Source organism: Mustela erminea, chromosome 20 (genome assembly GCF_009829155.1).
Source record: "Mustela erminea isolate mMusErm1 chromosome 20, mMusErm1.Pri, whole genome shotgun sequence".
NCBI lineage: Eukaryota > Metazoa > Chordata > Mammalia > Carnivora > Mustelidae > Mustela > Mustela erminea.
This window is the reverse complement of record NC_045633.1, coordinates 21,089,949-21,108,150: the sequence shown is the minus strand read 5'-3', so window position 1 is coordinate 21,108,150 and position 18,202 is coordinate 21,089,949. Positions and strand designations below refer to the sequence as shown.

The 18,202-nt window shown below is 47.7% G+C and overlaps 1 protein-coding gene across 2 annotated transcripts in view; it reads right to left on the bottom strand.

The window, feature by feature from the left end:
* The window catches only part of CREBBP (CREB binding protein), a 124,462-nt gene that overhangs the window by 29,187 nt on the left and 77,073 nt on the right, over positions 1-18,202 (bottom strand). The window contains exons 6-16 of one of the 2 annotated variants that reach the window (XM_032326770.1): positions 14,865-15,107; positions 13,362-13,464; positions 12,895-13,041; positions 11,706-11,823; positions 10,966-11,137; positions 10,613-10,657; positions 8,472-8,596; positions 7,513-7,701; positions 5,714-6,130; positions 3,911-4,090; positions 2,787-2,976 (exon numbers count right to left, since the gene is read on the bottom strand). In XM_032326770.1, coding sequence (XP_032182661.1) covers positions 2,787-2,976; positions 3,911-4,090; positions 5,714-6,130; positions 7,513-7,701; positions 8,472-8,596; positions 10,613-10,657; positions 10,966-11,137; positions 11,706-11,823; positions 12,895-13,041; positions 13,362-13,464; positions 14,865-15,107 — 1,929 coding nt within the window. The remainder of the gene's footprint in view (positions 1-2,786; positions 2,977-3,910; positions 4,091-5,713; positions 6,131-7,512; positions 7,702-8,471; positions 8,597-10,612; positions 10,658-10,965; positions 11,138-11,705; positions 11,824-12,894; positions 13,042-13,361; positions 13,465-14,864; positions 15,108-18,202) is intronic. The other variant, XM_032326769.1, reaches the window with a different exon arrangement.

Below are 18,202 nucleotides of genomic sequence, written 5' to 3'. Positions count from 1 at the left end.
AAACACATACACATCCTGCCTTCAGCAAGCACCTTTTCTTCTATTCTGTTTCTACACTAATGGAATAGCATTTTCTTTGAATAACTCTTTCTGAGAAAATAACTCTTTAATCAATAGCTTTTTCTTTTTTCTTAGATCAGGGTCAGCAAACTTGGACCCACTGGCCCAAGCTGGCAAGCCACCTGCCTCTGCATAGCTTGTGAGCTAAGATTGGTTTCTGTGGTGCTTCATGGTTGGGAAAAAAAGAATATTTCATGATACACGAAATGACATGTTAGTCTCCAAAAATCAAGGTTTGTCAGGAGGCAGTTATGCACCTTTGCTCACATACTGTCTGCCTTCACACCACCGAACAAAGGAGCTGCCCTAGAGGCCTCCTGGAGCACGGAGCCCGAGGAGAGCAAGCCGGCTCCTCCCAGAGCACGAAGCCAAGCCTGCTGCAGGCGCACTTTCTCCCAGCGGCCATCTCCCATGCAGCTCACCGCGGTCAGTCGCTCGTTATGCACTACACGTTTGCTGAAAACCCCTATGCTGAGGAAAAAGCAGCTCCTAACCCATCTTTAGGCAGCGGCCTGATGTAAAATCACATCCTCAGTCACACTCACCCTTACCCTATTTCAAGGGCTCAGGAGCTACACGCGGCTGGGGACAACCACAGAGAGCACAAACAGGTGACATTCCTGTCCTCACACCAAGTCCTAGCACTGCTCCAGGCTCTTTCTTGGGTCTGTGCCATCAATGAAGTTTACTTCCATAACATAAAACGACTTTCATGATAACACTAGGCCATCATTCGCCTGGTGCATGGGGATGACGTTGGCACCAATGGCCAAAGGAACCACGAAGAAAGTCACTCGCGCTGCAGCAAAACATGGGCAGCGGCACCAAGGCCACCTTAGCTGTCACCGTGCTCTCAAACCCTGGCTATGTGTCTGGATATTGCACGATCACATGGGAAGCTGGCACCGGGCAGCCCTGCTGCGCGCACTGGCGATCCTGCGAGGAAGAGCTCGAGCGTGCACAGTGAGCGGACACGGCTGCACAAGCACGCGAGACTGGGCAGGCCGGTCAGACCAGCTGCGGTTCTGCAGATCCGGGCACATGGCAGACATTTCCCCAAGAAGCAACACAGTGGGCCAGTTACACCAAGGACAAGTGACAGTATTTGTTGCCAGTGATAAAGTTTGGACTTATAATAAAATTTGAATTTGGAGGGGCGCCTGGGTGGCTCAGTGGGTTGAAGCCTCTGCTTTTGGCTCAGGTCGTGATCTCAGGGTCCTGGGATTGAGCCCCGCATCAGGCTCTCTGCTCCTCAGGAGAGCCTGCTTCCTCCTCTCTCTCTGCCTGCCTCTCTGCCTACTTGTGGTCTCTGTCAAATACATAGATAAAATCTTTAAAAAAAAATTATAAAAAATTGGAATTGGAGAACTTGAATCTGTTGCATGAGTTTGACCACTTCCCCAAATTTCCAAGACTTTCTTGAGGAGATTCACAGTGATATTAATCAGTGTGGTTTTTTAAAATATTGTACAGTAGTGTGGTGACATCTGGAAAATCTGTGTAGCTCATGAGCCAAACTCCAAGATGACCAAAGGATTATGTTATTAAAAAAAAAAAAAAAAAAATCACCCAAGGGCAAAAGACTCATTCACAGCGCAAAACAGACGAATGGGCTCTCATGTCACCGGGCACGAAAAGCTCAGAGCTATGCATCCAGACTTCACACAGAAACTAACCTTTAGGAAGCTTGTACTTATTGAGTTTTGGTGTAGTATTAAAAAAGAACACCTATAATTATCTGAAAAGGCTCTTACTCTTTCTTTTATCAGCCACTTATCTGCTGGGGCAGGGTTGTCTTCAGGGACATGAACCAAACAACGGGGCACCAGAGAGAAAGCAGGGGCAGCAGGAGAATTCAGCCACATTTGCCGTAATCTCCAAGATGTAAAATTGCAAAAACAAAAACAAAAACCCGTCACTACTCTAAATATGTTTGTTGTGGGGAACTTACTTTTCATAAAAATGTGTGGTTCATGGATGCCATGTAACAGATTAAATGACTGTCGTAAAAATTTCTACTATAGTCAATAGTGACAGATAATCCACACAAACAAAAACTCTGCCGTCCTCAATTTTTAGGAGCATAAACAGGTCTGAGACCAAAAACTTGAAAGCTTCTGTAGGTTTTCCCTCCCAGTGGCAAAACTATACAGTATCAGCCACTCACAGTTCTCTGCTGGCTTTCCCAAATGTGCCACAAGCAGCCCTTAACTTCCTGAGCCACATTCCCGATTTGCAAGGGTTACCTAACGATGTTCTGACACCTGGTCGACCTCTTTACGTTGGCCCTCTAATGGGTTCCCCTCCAACCCCCCCTGTAAGGGAGCCCCTTCACTTACCTGTGGCCCACTCCCCGCACGAGGCTGCTGGGGCCTACTGCCCAGCCACTCCCCGTGGGCACACAGGCTCCCATCTCCAACACCGCGCAGGCATGGCGAGCACAGAAAGCCCAAGCTCCTCGGCAGCACAAGGACTCAGATGCAACCTCTATGCTGGCCCCACAGCCGACGACAGCGCAGAGGAGAGACATGCTCCTGGGCTGCCCCTCAGAGCCGTGGCTCATTTCTCATTCCCGCCGTCAACCCTGCAAGCCCTTGGGCCGGAGTCTAGCTCACTGCCATCATTTCTCAAGAGGTAAAACTTGGGGAATGGCAGGCAGGAAAGATAAAAGCTTTAGCCTTTAGCGTAAGCAGCACACCTGAAAAGTTTAAGGGAAGACGACCTACTTTTTTTGCGTGGCTGTGAAGGAGACGTTGACTGAGAGGCAGCCCCATTAGCGTTGTTCTCTTCTTCCTCTTTAGCTTCTACTTTGACTTCCGGTTTCTTCTCGTCCACTTCCATGGGTTCTGATTTCTGTTCTGTTGTGTCTGTTTCTTCTTTAACTTGAGAAGATCCTTGTAGATCCTCCTCCATCATCTTGAGAAAAACAGAATTACAGACATCGATGTATGACCATCAAAGATATCTACTCTAACTCAGCCTCGCTGGAGGTCTCCCTACAACCTGTTGGGCTCGTCACACCGTCCACCCCTTCCTCTCCCCGAGGGAGGAACGAGGCATCCGGGGCCGGCTGACTTGCCTGAACACAGTGCCACTGCAGTCCTGATCTACAGATCGCACCTGCTACGGTGCTTGAAGGCCCTGCATATGTACATCTCACCGCCTGCTCAGCAGTTTCGCGTATATGTATGCAAAGTTTCAAACAAGAACCTCCCTGAAAATTGGGGAAAAGCCACATTGCTCAGAGGGACAGGCAGCTGAAGTAAACAAGGTAAAGGAGGTATGTGAAGCAGCAAGGAGGAGTGGGGACTTGGGCGAACTGGAGAGCCCCGGTCCCAGCCAAAGCTCCCACCCAGACTGCTGCCACAGGAATGCAAGCAGAGTGCTTACAGAGCTTCTCATTTTCAAAGAAAAGCCAGAAATTCAGAGTTTCATTTGTAATTCCTCGTTTTTAAAAATATTGTGTGGGCCAAACACCACATGTCTGTGGAGCCGCATCCAGGTTTCAACTCTTGCCACAGGTTCATCAGTAAATGAGCACACCCTTGTGCGGTTGTGCGGTCTAACTGCACAATGACTTAGGAAGAACGGCAGTGAAAAGTTTCTGGATGATTCATTTAAAATATAAACAAGTACTCTTATTTCTGGCAAAATAAAGGAAAACCCACACCTAATACCTAAAAATAACCACTCTATTTTCACCCTATATCCTCTCTGAACCCACCATCAAATGGATATTAAAGCACAAAGCAGCGTTACCCACGGAGAAGCCGTGGTGTTTCCCCTTAGGACACTTCAGGTGACCCCTGCGCGGGCCGCACACCTGCTCACGCCCTGGGACGGCACCTACCGCAGAGCCCGGCTCTCCCTTGGATTCACTGGCATCAGGCTCAGTGTCCTCGGTCTTGACCTCTGCCTTCACTTCCAGCATTGGTACATCGGGTCCTGGCTGCTGGGAGCTGGTTTCCGCGCTGGCCACCGAGGAAGGAGTGGGGACCCTGTTATCGATGCTGGCTGCAGCCTGGGAAAGCTGTGGAGAAACCAGAATTATTTACTTCTGTTTACAAGACGAAAGAAATGCTGCCAAACTCCACAGGGCACCCAGCATACAGTTTCAGGGTGACACGGCTCAACACTACCGTAACAGACAGCCCTCTCTGAGGTAGCTAAGAACAGGATTTCAAACAGGGTCCCAGAGGAGGTCAACATCGCACAGAAACACAAAGACCTGACGACAAAGAATGCAGAGGGAGAGGAGCCGGACTTTCCATTTTCTGATATAAAATTATCTTCTGGAAGTTTCTATCTAAGTCACAGAACCAATTTTAAAAATTAATTCCTTCTAATAAGGCCATTAAAGTTTATCGTAAAAGACTAAACTGCAGATCCTGAAGTGCACATGTAAGAAGGCGGATGAAGTGCCTACAGGGACTGAGAATGTGTCATCAGCCCGCTCCAAACGCAGGGCCGGTGCCGGTGGTGGTGGGGGGAGGAGTACGCAAACATCAAACTAGGGAACCACCACAAGAATTCTCAATTTTCAAAGTCTCACTCATTGTTGCTTTTTGTTTGTTGTTGTTGTTGTTGTTTTTTAAGATTTTATTTACCCATTTTAGAGAGAAACAGAGTACCCAGTGGATTCATTGAGTTGCGGAGGGGGCAAAAGGGGGAGGGAAAAGGATAAGCACACTCTGTCCCAAGTTCAGAGCCAGACACGGGGGTCGATCCCACAACCCTGAGATCAAGACACAAGCCGAAACCAAAGTCAGATGCTCAACAGACTGAGCCACCCAGGCACCCCTGCCTCATAGAGTTCTAATTTAGGTAAACAAAGGGAATATAAAATTACAAAGGAAACTTATTTAAAAATAAGAAATATAAAATAAGGATTAAATAATAAACACACTCCCTATGAAAAAATACATAGAGTAATGTTATCCTGGGGGTACTGTTAAGATCTATTTTGATATTTTTATAAATAAATATCCTCAGTCCCTAAGAATAAGGCTAACGTATTTCAGGGGGAAGGGTGGTTTCTAAGTCAGACTATTATGAAAACAGACATGAAGATTTCAGTGGTAAATGGGGCAGGGGTGTGCAGGGTATGTGGGGTGGCGAGTGGGCAGCCTACAGCTGGGCCCTGCCAGCAAGCAGGTCCACGGAGGACTGGGCAGACATGAGCCACAGGAAGCGCTAACCTGGGTCTGCCATTCTGTCCTGAGAAGAACAGGCTCCAGGTCTGAAAACATGGCTGACAGGCAAAGTCAAAGCACATACAGTTAGGAACGCGACTTGGGGTTTGCCACATCCTCGGGATGTTAAGAGAAAAACTATTACGACTCAGAAGACACCCACTTAGGATAGATAATAAGGAACACATGGCTCCTACGTACAGGGGACCCACGTGTGATTTCTGTGTAACTGATTTCTGAAAATCCATTTAATCAGAGAAGATAATCTTTAAGTCACATCCTGCCAAACACAAACATGGCCTTCGGAGGCAATGTCGGAAACAAAACACAGCTCATATGGTTTGCCCAGGGGACAGATACTCCCTGGGACTGCACAAGACACTAAAGCAACCCTGTGACAGGATTTTTTACAGGAGTTCTCGGTTAGGAGTCTCAGCCCAAAGACAGACTATGGGGCTCACCGGCGTGCCAGGAGGCTGGGCGTGCACAGGTGTTGGCTGCTGCTGTGATGACTGAGGGGTGGCCACAGACGGGGGCTGGACTGGGGTCTGAGGCTGTGGGGTCACCTGGGCCTGGGCTGCTGCCTGGACCGTAGGGGTGCTCTGGGTTTGGCTAGCACTGGGCACAGAGCCGGGAGTCGGGGTGGGAGTCTGCCCGGAAGACGACACAGGAGTCGATGGCTGGGTGGGAGCTGCTGGCTGGGGAGGAGTCATCCCAGGCGCCGTCGGGTGCTGGAGAGATGGCAAGCCAGCGGCCGTGGAAGCAGGCGGTGGTGTCTGGTGCAATGGTGACTGTGTCACTGGCGGGCAGGGCAGTTGGCTGGCTTGCGGCCCAAGCATGTTCAGAGGGTTAGGAAGAGCAGCACCAGGCACCTGTCCCTAGTAGAGGGAGCAGAGGCGGTTAGAATTATTTCCTCATGTGAAAACATGGCAACAGACCTGAAGAATTAAACGCATGAATATCTAATCATGGTCTCTTGGTGAGGTCTGCTGGTTTCAAGGCAATGTGCTGTTTGTAAAAATTCACCCTGCTGTACACACAATAACATGCGTTTTCCAGTAAAGTTATTGCTACGGAATGTTTCTCATCCTGTGATTTGCAGAACTGTTGAAACGTCTGGCTTAAACTAACATAGACCCACTCAGCCTACGAGCTTCATGATCCAAAACAGCTACCCACAGCTTAGAACACTGAAAAAGGGATTTCTCTCTTTTTTTTTTTTTTCAAGAAAGGAGTTACTAAAACACTAAAAAATGTTTCAGCAAAGTGATTCCCAAATGGGGACACACTTTGCAATTACATGCTGACTTTTTAAAAAAGTGATTCCAAGTCACTGCTCTGGAGCAGGGGTCTGCGAACTAATGCCCACAGCCCACTCCAGTGAGCTGCCTGCTCCTGGGAGAAGTGTCGCCAGAGCACAGCCACGCCCACTCGCCCATGTGTGACTGGTCCAACCTCGGCCGCTCTAACCAAGGAATGGAGAAGTTAAAGACCGCTGCCCCTAAAGTCAAAAATATTTACAGGAACAAGTTTGCTGTTCCAGAACAATGGGATGTTACAGAAATGAAGAATTAATAAATACTTAGTGAGTAAATCTGGTGTAGTCAATAACCTTTTTTCAACATTACTGCATGTAAAAACTGAAGACAGGAGTACTGTCTTCCAGGTAAGACCTGGCCTATTCCAAACACATGAACATGTGTACACGGCAGCAGTTCCATGCACGACAACGAACAATTCTCCAAAGGGTGAAAAAGGCACTAAAATGAATGGAAGACGGTTCTCTTCAACTTTAAACAGAGTAATTAAAAAGACACTTGACAAGAAGAGAACTCCTCAACTGACCCAGTCAGCCGACCTCACCCAGGATGATGCCCAGAGAGACAGGCAACAGTACACACCAACCAAGATGCTGGCCGACTGCGTGGGGCCTGTCCTCACTCTAAAACTCAAGGTCTCTCAGGATCACATGTGAATTTAAAACAATTAAAAACCAAGAAGATGACAATTAAAAAACCCAAAACCAAACACAGAGCTCATGAACTAAAAAACCACAATCCATTCCAATTTGGTTCGAAGTCTCCCCAGACATAATAAAAGTAATTCTAAAGAAGATAAAAATAACACAACAAAATGGGGGTAAAAAGTCAAGAAATGCTCATACATAATAATGAAATGTGTATTCTGGAATTCTCATCTCCATAAAACGAGACACCCTTGAGTCAGGAGGAAGCTGGGCCCTGTCCCGGGTGCATGGTACCTGTGGCACGCCTGTCTGGGCCGCCGGCTGCCCCATGCCCACACTGTTCACACTCATCGCCCCACTGGAGGACTGGAACTGGTTCTGCGGCAGGAACTGGTTCTGTGCAGGAGCCTGGGCCATAATGTTGTTGGTGTGAGCGCCCATCATGTTTGGAGGCTGAGGCATCCGGGAAGGAGAGATGGCCATCTACAACACAAGCAGCATCCAGAGATCAGAGGGGAGGGCCGGAGTCTTCAAGATAATCTAGGAGAGAGGAACTCCGAATCCTCCCTTCCCCATGGGGAGAAAGCCTCTCACTAAGCCTTTCTAGCCCCCAAGCACTTTGCGTGCTTTCTCATGCAACTTCTCCAAGAAGCCCATTTCAAATTCATCTCTGAATAGAAATCAATAGCATGCTATACTTTAAAGTTCAAAATACAACTTTCACAACTTCTCGGACATGTTAAGAAAGCAGCCTTAGGAGAGGAAGCACCAGGAGCTGAGGAACGCTGTCAAGCATCTCTCAGCGACTCATCTGAGATTGCACACTCCAACCTCAGAATTTGTCTTTTGTTTTGTTTTCAAAGATTTTATTTATTTCTTTGACAGAGAGAGATAGGGGGAGAAGGAACACAAACAGGGAGAGTGGGAGAGGGAGGTGCAGGCTTCCTGCTGAGCAGGGAGCCCGACACGGGGCTCTATCCCAGGACCCTGGGATCAAGACCAGAGCCAGGCAGACGTCACAAGTCCCTATGAATTTATCATCCCAATAAATATAAACAATGGTCACGTAATTCTCATTTGTAGCCATGAAGACTTAAAAAAAAAAAGGAAGAGAGAGATGAGGTAAATAAAGCATAACCAAATCCAGAGAAACCACCACCATAAGATTCTTGATCTACAATTTCACGCGTAGAGAATTTTCCTTATTCGAGCAAGGCCTTCTCAGCATAGCTGAGGCAAACAGAAGCGCTTACCCCTGGAACGGAGCCCATGCTGTTCATTGAGACAGAGTGGTTCATGGGGGACGCTGCACGTGGTCCCATGGGAGCTTGTGGCAACTGTACATTCCCCAAGGACATTGGGGTAAATGAATTCATCCCTGTAAATGCACCCACAATGGTTCATTAGAAAAAGCACCCATAGGAAAACAGAGCTACAGCTCTCCAAACTCTAAGCAAAATAAGTTGGAACACATACATAAGACACACAACAGAAATCACCCCAAGCAATCAGAAAAGATGGTGATGTAATACTTTTCAAATACAGAAAAACGGCACCGACATGGCGGTGGTAAGAGTGGATAGGCAGGTGCAGGCAGGGCAGCACGAAGAGAGAAGGGAGAACGTTAGGTCAACCACCAACGAACACAGTAGAGCCACGAAGGCGCTCCTACCCTCCACAGAGGAGGTGCTGGTTAAAGCCAGGGCACCCATCTAAGCCAACCTCCCAACACCTGCCAGAGCACATGGCTCCCTTCTCTTCTGCTGGAAGGCCTGTCCCATAATCCCAGGCCTCCTGGCTCTTCAGGTGGGTTTAAATTTATTGTTAGAAACTGATATAAGACTCAAAATACGGTTTTAATTTTGCAACCATGTAAAGTGTTCAGAAAGTGCCCAAGGGTCAGCAATTCTCAATCCTACCTCCACTCCAGACCAGCAAGGTCTCCCTTTCATGGCCACTTCCCCCTTCCCAGGGGTGTCCACAGCCCACAGGAATGTCACACCGTGAAAGACACCTCACTGGCTGCTACACGTCTCCAGACCAAGGGGTCTCATTCTTCCTCACTTCCCACTGTGAACTCTACACCTACATGTAAAGCTCTACATCAATGCCGGTCCAAGCAAGTCTTAGAACTGACAGTGGCCATCTAACAGAATCCTCCAGGTGCCACCTTACCACTTGCTCAGACGTGAAAAAGTCTCAGAGAACATGCATCTCCCAAAGCATTATCTTCACGGACACCAAGAAATGTCACCCTAAAAATACCAGTGCCTGCACGGGCCCAGGAGGACTTTGTAGGAAGGCTGTAAGCTTCCCCCTCTCCTGGAGGATTTTAAGGTAAGAGAAAAAGGCAGCGCTGAGAAACAGCACCACCAAGAGCCCCTGTCACGTGGCTGGAGATGTGCTGGTAAGCACGGCAGGAGCACTCTGCTACGAACCTCCTTCACTACCCTGCTCAAAAGGCCTCCTCGGAGCCCAGGTCACCCCCATCCCCCACGCTGTCCCTCCCGCAGCACGCATCTACATTCTCAAGGCTCCATTTCCCGACTTCTTGGGTTTCCTTCACTCTCTTACCTAGTCTGTCCACCAAAACACATCCCTGAAGTTTCTCCCCAACACCAGTATACCTACCATGTCTCTTTAGTACGCAATACAAGATTACCACAGCTTTTAAAAGTTTTATTTACCTTTTGAAAGTAATCTCTACAAACCAATGGCGGCTCAAACTCACGACCCCAAGACTACCACAACCTTTAAAATGACCTCTTTTCCCCTCTTGGACCGCTCTGCACCCAGCAGCAAGGCCGTGCTTTGGAATCTCCTGGATAATGTCGCCCCTCATTTCACAACCTGTGAACAGGTCCTGTCGCGCACGTCTCATGAGACAAGAGCTGTAAAAGCCTTGAAATGCCCCTCCCCCAACCTCCCCGACTCCAACAACTGTTCCAGCCACAGACACCCTAGAATCTCAACCTGAGCAAGAACCTTTAAAAGTGGCTCAGGCCAGCTGCCAGCACATCCAGCCTGAGAGGAGCACAAACCCTGTTCAGTCCGGCTCAGTGCTCCCCTCGGCGGCCTTTGGACAGGCTTCCTTCCCCCACCAACGAGGCTTTTCAAGAAGACTGTTCCTAAGAATAATGTGCCCTCCTGTCCATTAGGGGAAGAAAAGGCTAGACCCTACTTCTCATCTCCCGGGGGGGCTTTCCTATGGTCTTCTAACTTCCAAACACCACCGAGTATCACTGCCTGTGGAACTGAATTCGGACCATCAGCAGAAGGCACTGGGGGGCTAACAAGGAGCTACAGAGAAATGCAGAGGGAAGAGGAACAACGAATCATCTTTGTGGCTGTTCAATGTTAAATCGAAACATGATTCACAACAACAGTTCAATACCTTGGGACACCTGCACGCGGTTCACTGGCAGGGGCATGGGTCCGTCTGCAATGGCAGAAAAAACCTGCTTATTTAAAATAATCCTTCATATGGGAAACAAGGAATTTTACCTTCAGAAAGTCAAACTACACCTGGGAGTGGGTGCAAAGGCACCATGTATTCTGATGCCTGCGCACCCTCCCAAGGCCTCGCCACACACAGGCCGATGCGGAAGGCCGCAGCCACTACCACACAGCTTCCAAAGTGTGCGCTCCCCAAGAGCACAGTTCTCTAGGCTTAGAAATACACCCCAAACCCGGAAGGGAAAACAAGCCAACAGACTGAGGGCTGGCAGAAGAAAGTGAAGTCCTTACTTGGAGGCCTCACAGGCTGTGCCTGTGGAATCCCTGGGGGCTGCGCCCCGGGAGCCGGCAGGGCGGGCTGGTTACCCAAGATGCCTTGTTTGTGCAAACGCGACCTCCGTTTTTCTTCTAGTTCTTTTTGTATCTTGTAGATTTTTTCTGCCAGTAAGTGATAGTATTCATCCTAAAGAGTAATAACATTCAACATTAATCAGCCAAAGTTGTAAGAATAAAAAAAAAAAACTCCAATCTGTTTTATATATTTTAACAAACTAACGAGCTCATGACCCGGAGATCAAGAGTCCCATGCTCTACTAACTGAACCAGCCTGGTGCCCCAGTATCCAGCAGCATTTCTAACCAATAAACCTAAAGCCCAACTTGTTTAATGCCTAGTGACATTACAGGACTTATCAGACAAGGGGCGCTCAATGCACGTAACATTCATTCCGCAATCGAATCACTTCGATGGTTGACACGGCCGGTAACACAGTACCAGCATTAGAAGCAGCGCCCACTGCAAAGTCCATCCATGGATAAAACACAATTTTACATGCCTCGTTCACCACTGTAGTGGACGTTTGTAGTCAACCAAGAGGGTTGTGCGGGATCTGCTGTCTTATCTGGGATGTCTCTCTGGTCAGTGTCCTCGAGGTGATGAGTCTCCCTGACTAACGGATTTCCCCATCCCCAGACAGATGCCATTCTTCCGACTGTGTGTGTCATGCGGCTAGAACACGGACGACAACCTACCCTGCTGTTGGCAGACTCATACATGTCCCCCTCCACCTTTTTAGCGTAGGCCACGAGGTTCTCCATGCGGCGATCCTTTAGGGCTGCTGGGTCGGGGGTTGGAAAGATGGCTTGCACGCTGCAAGGACAACACACCCAGTCAACAGACTGTCAAGACACCATCAGTAACTTGTTGATTTATACAGGACGACATGGAGTGAGAGAAACGAAACCATCTACTTATGGGGGGCAACATACTGCTGAGAGAAATGCCCAATCTCTGTTGTCCAGTATGCAAACGTCACTTTCTGGAGACAACACTCACCTGTCAATTTATCTGTATGTCAAACACACCAATATTTTGCTATTTACTGTTAGGTCATCTCAAGAATAATATGATGTCAAACTCCTAATTTTTTAAGACCCATTTATTTGAGAGAGCGCGTGAGCACGTGCGTGCGAGCAGGGGGCAGAACAGAGGGAGAGAACCTCAAGCAGACTCCCCACAGAGCATGGGCTCGATCCCTCAAAGACCCTGAGATCTTTACCTGAACCAAAATCAAGAGCTGGGCGCGTGACTGACTGAGCTACCCAGGCACCCCTTTAACTCCTAATTTTTAAACTATTTATCATAAATAGTTTTCACTAAAAAGATGAAGGGAAAAAAACCCACTCTAAGGGAATTAAGCCGATCTAATTTCCCCTTTAATTGAACTTAAGTAGCTCAAGAAAGGTAACTGCTGAGTTCCTGTCGGTGAACATACTGTATGTGGCACGATCGTGCCCTCTGTATTCACCAGGCCAAATTCCCCCAGTTCTCGGGGGCCTCCACAATTATAATCTTGAGTTACAAAACAAGGGAAAGCTTCTGAGCTAACCCCAACTCCCTGCTGCATGTCAAAGGTCAGAGGACAGAAGGTCTGGCCACACTAGGAGCCTTGACCTCTGTGACATGGGCGACAATTCATGACCCCTGCCGGGCAGGGCCATGGACGCTCTGACACCCGCCAACTGGGATTCTCAGGCCTGCCAGCAGTGGCTGTGGGCCCCGGAACAAGCATGAGACCCTCTTCAGCTGCTAGGGCACTGTCAGCTGAGACCCAGGGACCACTCTGGAATCCAGTCAGACATCAGGGACACCACAAAGCTGCCATACTGCCGTCAGCCACTGAATTCATTGTATGTGAATAAAGGCAAGGCGGGCACGTACAGTTTATGCACTAAATGGCTCCGCAGGTCCTGAGTGACATGTTCGTGCCAGCCTTTCCGAACACCGGTGCTGGAAGGAGGGGCCGCTGTCGGTATAGTGCTGAGGGTCCCGATGTTTGCAGGGCTCGAGCCATCATTCATCAGGGGGCTGGGGAAGAACAAGAACACTCGTTCCACCAACGAAGCGACACAGATGGGCTTCGTTTAGAGGAGGTTTTTCAACCACACCGGGCTTCTAAAAACTGAGGACAGCCCAGTGATGTATGAACAACAAAACCGAAGCCGTGTTTAATGTATTATCTACAGCTGTTATAATAATAACAACAACAACAACAACAACAACACAAAGCACCCCCAGTATTACCTTTGCGGTCACACATTTAAGAAACTATCACAGTCCTGTGATGCCCCGCCCACTTTCACGCACGCCATCACTCAGATGGGAGCCAACTGAAACACGGGTCTTACTTTGTGGCTCCGAGGGAAGTTGGAAGAGCTGATTCTGAAATCAAGTTTGGTGGCTGCTGATCCGTTGTTATTCCTCCTGCTGGAATGTTCATTGGGTTATTTCCTTTAAAGACAGAAAGAAATGAACCAACTCCTAAATTACAACATAGACTTCAGAGTTCTGATAACATAAACAAGTCACCACATAAGTAAGTGATTCTTATGAGTGTCACTAACAGCCACTGTGGCAAAACTCTGCAAGGCAGTCCTGTTCTGAAGGTCACCAACGTGTACCACTGAGCTGCAGACTCCTCACTGCGTTCTGTAACCACAATCACAGGCATTTCTGTGGAGGCTGCTGGTATCATAAATGGACTCTGTGGCTGTGCAAAAACTGACAGAATGATCCACTGGCAAGCTTCACACTCTTGTTCCGGTTTCATTAATACCGTGCCCTCAACAACTAAAGTGACGTGTCATGCAGATTTGAGTCAACTTTCCTTTTCATCTCAGAAAATAAGATCACGGAAATCACATGCAAGTGAAAACATCTGTGCAGAGTATTCACTTTTTAATTTTAATTAAAAAAAATTTTTTAGATTAACATACAATGTATTCTCTGTTTCAGGGATAGAGTACTCAAAGTAAGAAAAAGCTGAGACTAAGAAAGGTTAACAGTCTAGTCCCAAATTATACCCTCAAACAGGAGTAAGAGTCAGCTTACAACTCAGGTCTGAGGGCTCTGACCCAGTCACAAGGCCAGCAGAAGTTAGATATACATGAAGGCAGTTTTGTCCAAAAAGCAATAAATGAGATGTTTTTTAACTGGTCAATCTTAAGAGTCATTTTTAAGATTAAAATATGTCCTTTATCAGGAAAACAACTGAACTAGGACAACAATCTTGACTTCACTGGACTGATATAACTGCTTGGCTCACTTTAAGAGCACTGTGTCAACTTAAAGCAAAGTGTTTAAAAACACAATATGCAGAGATGGCAGAAACAGTGGAGATGCGTGAGCGAATGAACAAACCCAGCTACTGATGAGCTGTGGTAACAGAAGGGATGAGGCCGAGGCAGGAGACCTTGGCTGAGACTCCTGTCAGGCAGCTCCTGTCCGGGCTGCTCACCTCCAGCTGTGGGCTGGCCTGTGACCAAGACCCGCCGGGACCTGTATCAGTGGATTCTAAGTGGGACAGTCGTAATTCTAGCTTGGGACATTTTGCGTTCTGAGACTCGTGAAATGCCCCGTATGAACCTTGTGCAGACAGCAGCGGCAGAGTGGTATCATGTTGGTTCCTTTTTTCTCAAACCCATAACATCTCCCTTGCACGGGCACTGAAGGCTTTTCCTGAAAGTTCTTTATTTCAAGTGCTTAAAAAAATAGCATCATCATAATTTATACGTCTGTTAATTTGAATTTAAAGTAACAACAGTAACAGTAAACAGCCTTGGGTTCCAGAAGGGCGTGTCATCCCCAACGCTGCACTGGACAGACAAGTTCCCAGGAGCTCCTCCACCTACCCAGGGGGTTGAGAGTCCTCATCTGCTGGTGACTTTGAGGCTGTGCTGGTTGCTGGCCGGGAACCTGAGGCTGCAGCTGCGTCTGGGGCTGGTTCAGGTAAGGGAGTCCGAGAGCAGCGTACGCGCGCTGCATGGAGCTGGGGTCTATGGGATTTGGGTTACTTAAAGACGCGGCATTCTGCTGGCCTGTGCCAACAGAACCAATCGTGTTCTGAATCCCACTAGCTGGAGACCCCAGGATGGCTATAACAACAAACAGACAAACGAGAAAAGGTCAGTGAAAGGAAGAAGCCCATAAACGACTGACAAGCTCCTGAGAAGCAAGTACAATTTCATCAACAGACTGTATATGTCATGAGGCAACCGAACAAGGCTACTGAGAATGGAACTATGCAGGGAAAGGGGACCTGGGCTAGTCACCTCTTCTGCGCAGCAGCGCCTGAGGAGCAAAAACCTGAAGGAAATTCAAGCTTTGATCTTCCAAAACAACACATCACAAAATCAGAGCTCATTAATGAAAATTATGTATGAAATCTAGAGACTCAGAAGTCTGTTTAAGGGAAGGGGCCGACACGTGACAACAGGAAGTGTTTTGATTTTGGGTGGGGTCATTTCCCACCACTGACAGGAACTAAGGGGCTGCCACTTTCCCTGAGGTCCTTCACTGCTCACCGCACCAGGACAGAGGATTAAAGAAGGGGCAGCAATGATACCCAGGTGGTCAGTTTTGTTATGTATTTATAAATCGAGGACATGATTTTTTTTTTTAAGATTTTATTTATGTGAGAGAGAGAGCGAGAGAGAGAGCGAGCATGAAATGGGCAAGGGGCAGAGAGAGAAGCTGGCTCCCTGATAAGCAGAGGGCCTGATGTGGGACTTGATCCTGGGACTCCAGGATAATGACCTGAGCTGAAGGCAATTGCTTAACCAACTGAGCCACCCAGGTGCCTGAGGACATGATCTTTTTAACGACAAAATTCCAGTTCCTTGAAACTTCTATGTACAATGGCATTAACACCAAATCTTCCTTTCCTATGGTTTTCTCCGCAGGAAGGCCCCATGCTAAGCCATCTGGCTACTGAAAGCTGCTCAAGAAATACTGTACTTGAAGGAGTGATCTAGCTAAAATTAATGGATGGAACGAGGTCTGGCGACTGTGCGTGGATTATTTATCCAGGCGTGACCTCAGTACCACTGAGGTTCAGACACTGGGACTGCATCGCGCAGCCATCCTCAGCCTCCACTACCCGGCCTACCGTTGGCGTGCAGGGCACTCCCTGCCGGTACTCCACCACCTGCCGAGGCCAATCCCAAAGACCAAAGGAAAATCTGTAGCAACATAAAGATTCCCAAGGACTTCAAAGTTAACAGAGATGACCCCGAATTTGCATCTCCTTGGTCACTTCAACTTCAATCCATCCCTCTGTCCAACCATACAAATGTCCTCATTTGGTGAGCACTTCCATAAGGCAAAAGTTTTATGTCCTATTATTTGTTCTTATTCTTAAGATTTCCCCTCTTTCCGACTTCCCCAAACCGTAGAGCCATGTATAAACAGTAGCTTATAAAACTGATACTATAATACATGATCTTTGATACGTTAAGCACTATCACAAAGCTTTGTCATATTCTGACAATTACATGTAACGGTAATAATCTCACATTCATTCATGCAACTATAACATAAACAACTCACGTGCTTATCAGAGTATTTTAATTAAAGCTAAATGTGTAAAAAAAAATCTTGGTAATTACACATTCCATATTATTAACTTATCTAATAAGGATATTCAGATCTCAAACTCATTAACGTTCATTAGACACAATTACACACACCAAGCACCTCATTATTATAAATGAAAAGCAATTCCCAAAGTACACGTTATGACATGTGTGTAGCTCAAATCATGTATGATTTCTTCAAAAGTATTTTCTCTAACAGTTAATACTCCCTCCCAGCCCCAAACTTTCAACATATGCCCACTGTATTCCTAAAACTGACAGGCCAGGTTTTCTTTTCTTTAAAAAACAAACAAACAAAACCCCATTTTATTTATTTATTTAACAAAGGGGAGGGAGAGAGCGAGCACAGCAGGGGGAGCAATAGAGGGAGAGGGAGAAGTGGGCTCCCTGCTAAGCAGGGAGCTCGATCCCAGGACCCCAGCCAAAGGCAGACGCAGAACCAACTGAGCCACCAGGGTATCCCAGGCCAGATTTTCTAAAAGAACTCTGATGTCACGGGCGCCTGGGTAGCTCAGTTGTTTGAGCATCAGATTCTTGATCTCAGCTCAGGTCTTGATCTCAGGGTCGTGAGTTCAACCCTTGAGCTAGGCTCCACATTGGACATGGAGCATACTTAAAAAACAAAACACAACATTCTGATGTTTAAAAGAAAGTAATAATAGTAGGATGGTTTATTTTTCTATCACCGACTGGTGTAAGAAATAACAAACCCAGAGTATATTTGCGACACACGGTCATGAACTGTGGAGAGGAATTTAAAGAAAGAAGGTATCTAGGTGGCCATAAGGGTGAAGAGATAACTTTTCCTACTATATTCCATTTTTTATCCACCCAGTCCCAAATGCCATCCTTTCCATCAAAATGCCCCAAACTGCTTCCTGCAACTCCCACAATGCCTTCTGGGCCTCTGTTTCTCTCTGGGCCTTTGTCCACGCCACACACTCACTCACTGAGTCCACAGGGGGAGTGCGTGCGGACTGTGTGGGAGCACTCGTGAGGCTTCGGGACACGAGCACAAAGTCTGCACTCAGGGAGCACAGGGGTGGCTGGGAGAGAGGACACATTACCCTACTAATCCCCTAAGTCACAGGGACTCCAGACCTTGGAGGGAGAAAACCAAGCTTATCTCTGTACACACCCTGAAAGCAGGACCAGTCGAGGCTCTGGTCTGTAGGCCGCGCATGGGGCCGAGCACACAGCCCTGGAAAGCCCCTGCCGAGTGCAGGGAGCTGTGGCAGGTGGCAGAGCGACCAGCTCTCCCAGGGTCCTCCCTCACGCAGCACCACAAATCTTGAGGCTGAACAAAACCAGAGTACTAAAGGCAGCAACACTCATTTATCTGGCATCTCTGAGAACGAGGCCTTCTGCATTCCTCACTTTTACACAGTATTGATATTTACCTCTTTAAATGGCAAAACCCTCTTGTTCTTTCTCCCATTTTTACATCTCCTTTCCTTTCTTGGAGCCTAATGGTGTGTTTCATACCCAGTCTTTCCACCCACAGCGTCTCAATCCATCAGTGTGGCTCTTCTCCCCGTGTTGGTGGCATTCCCGCCAGTGGCACCTCTTCAGGACGCCCCCCACATCTCCACTGC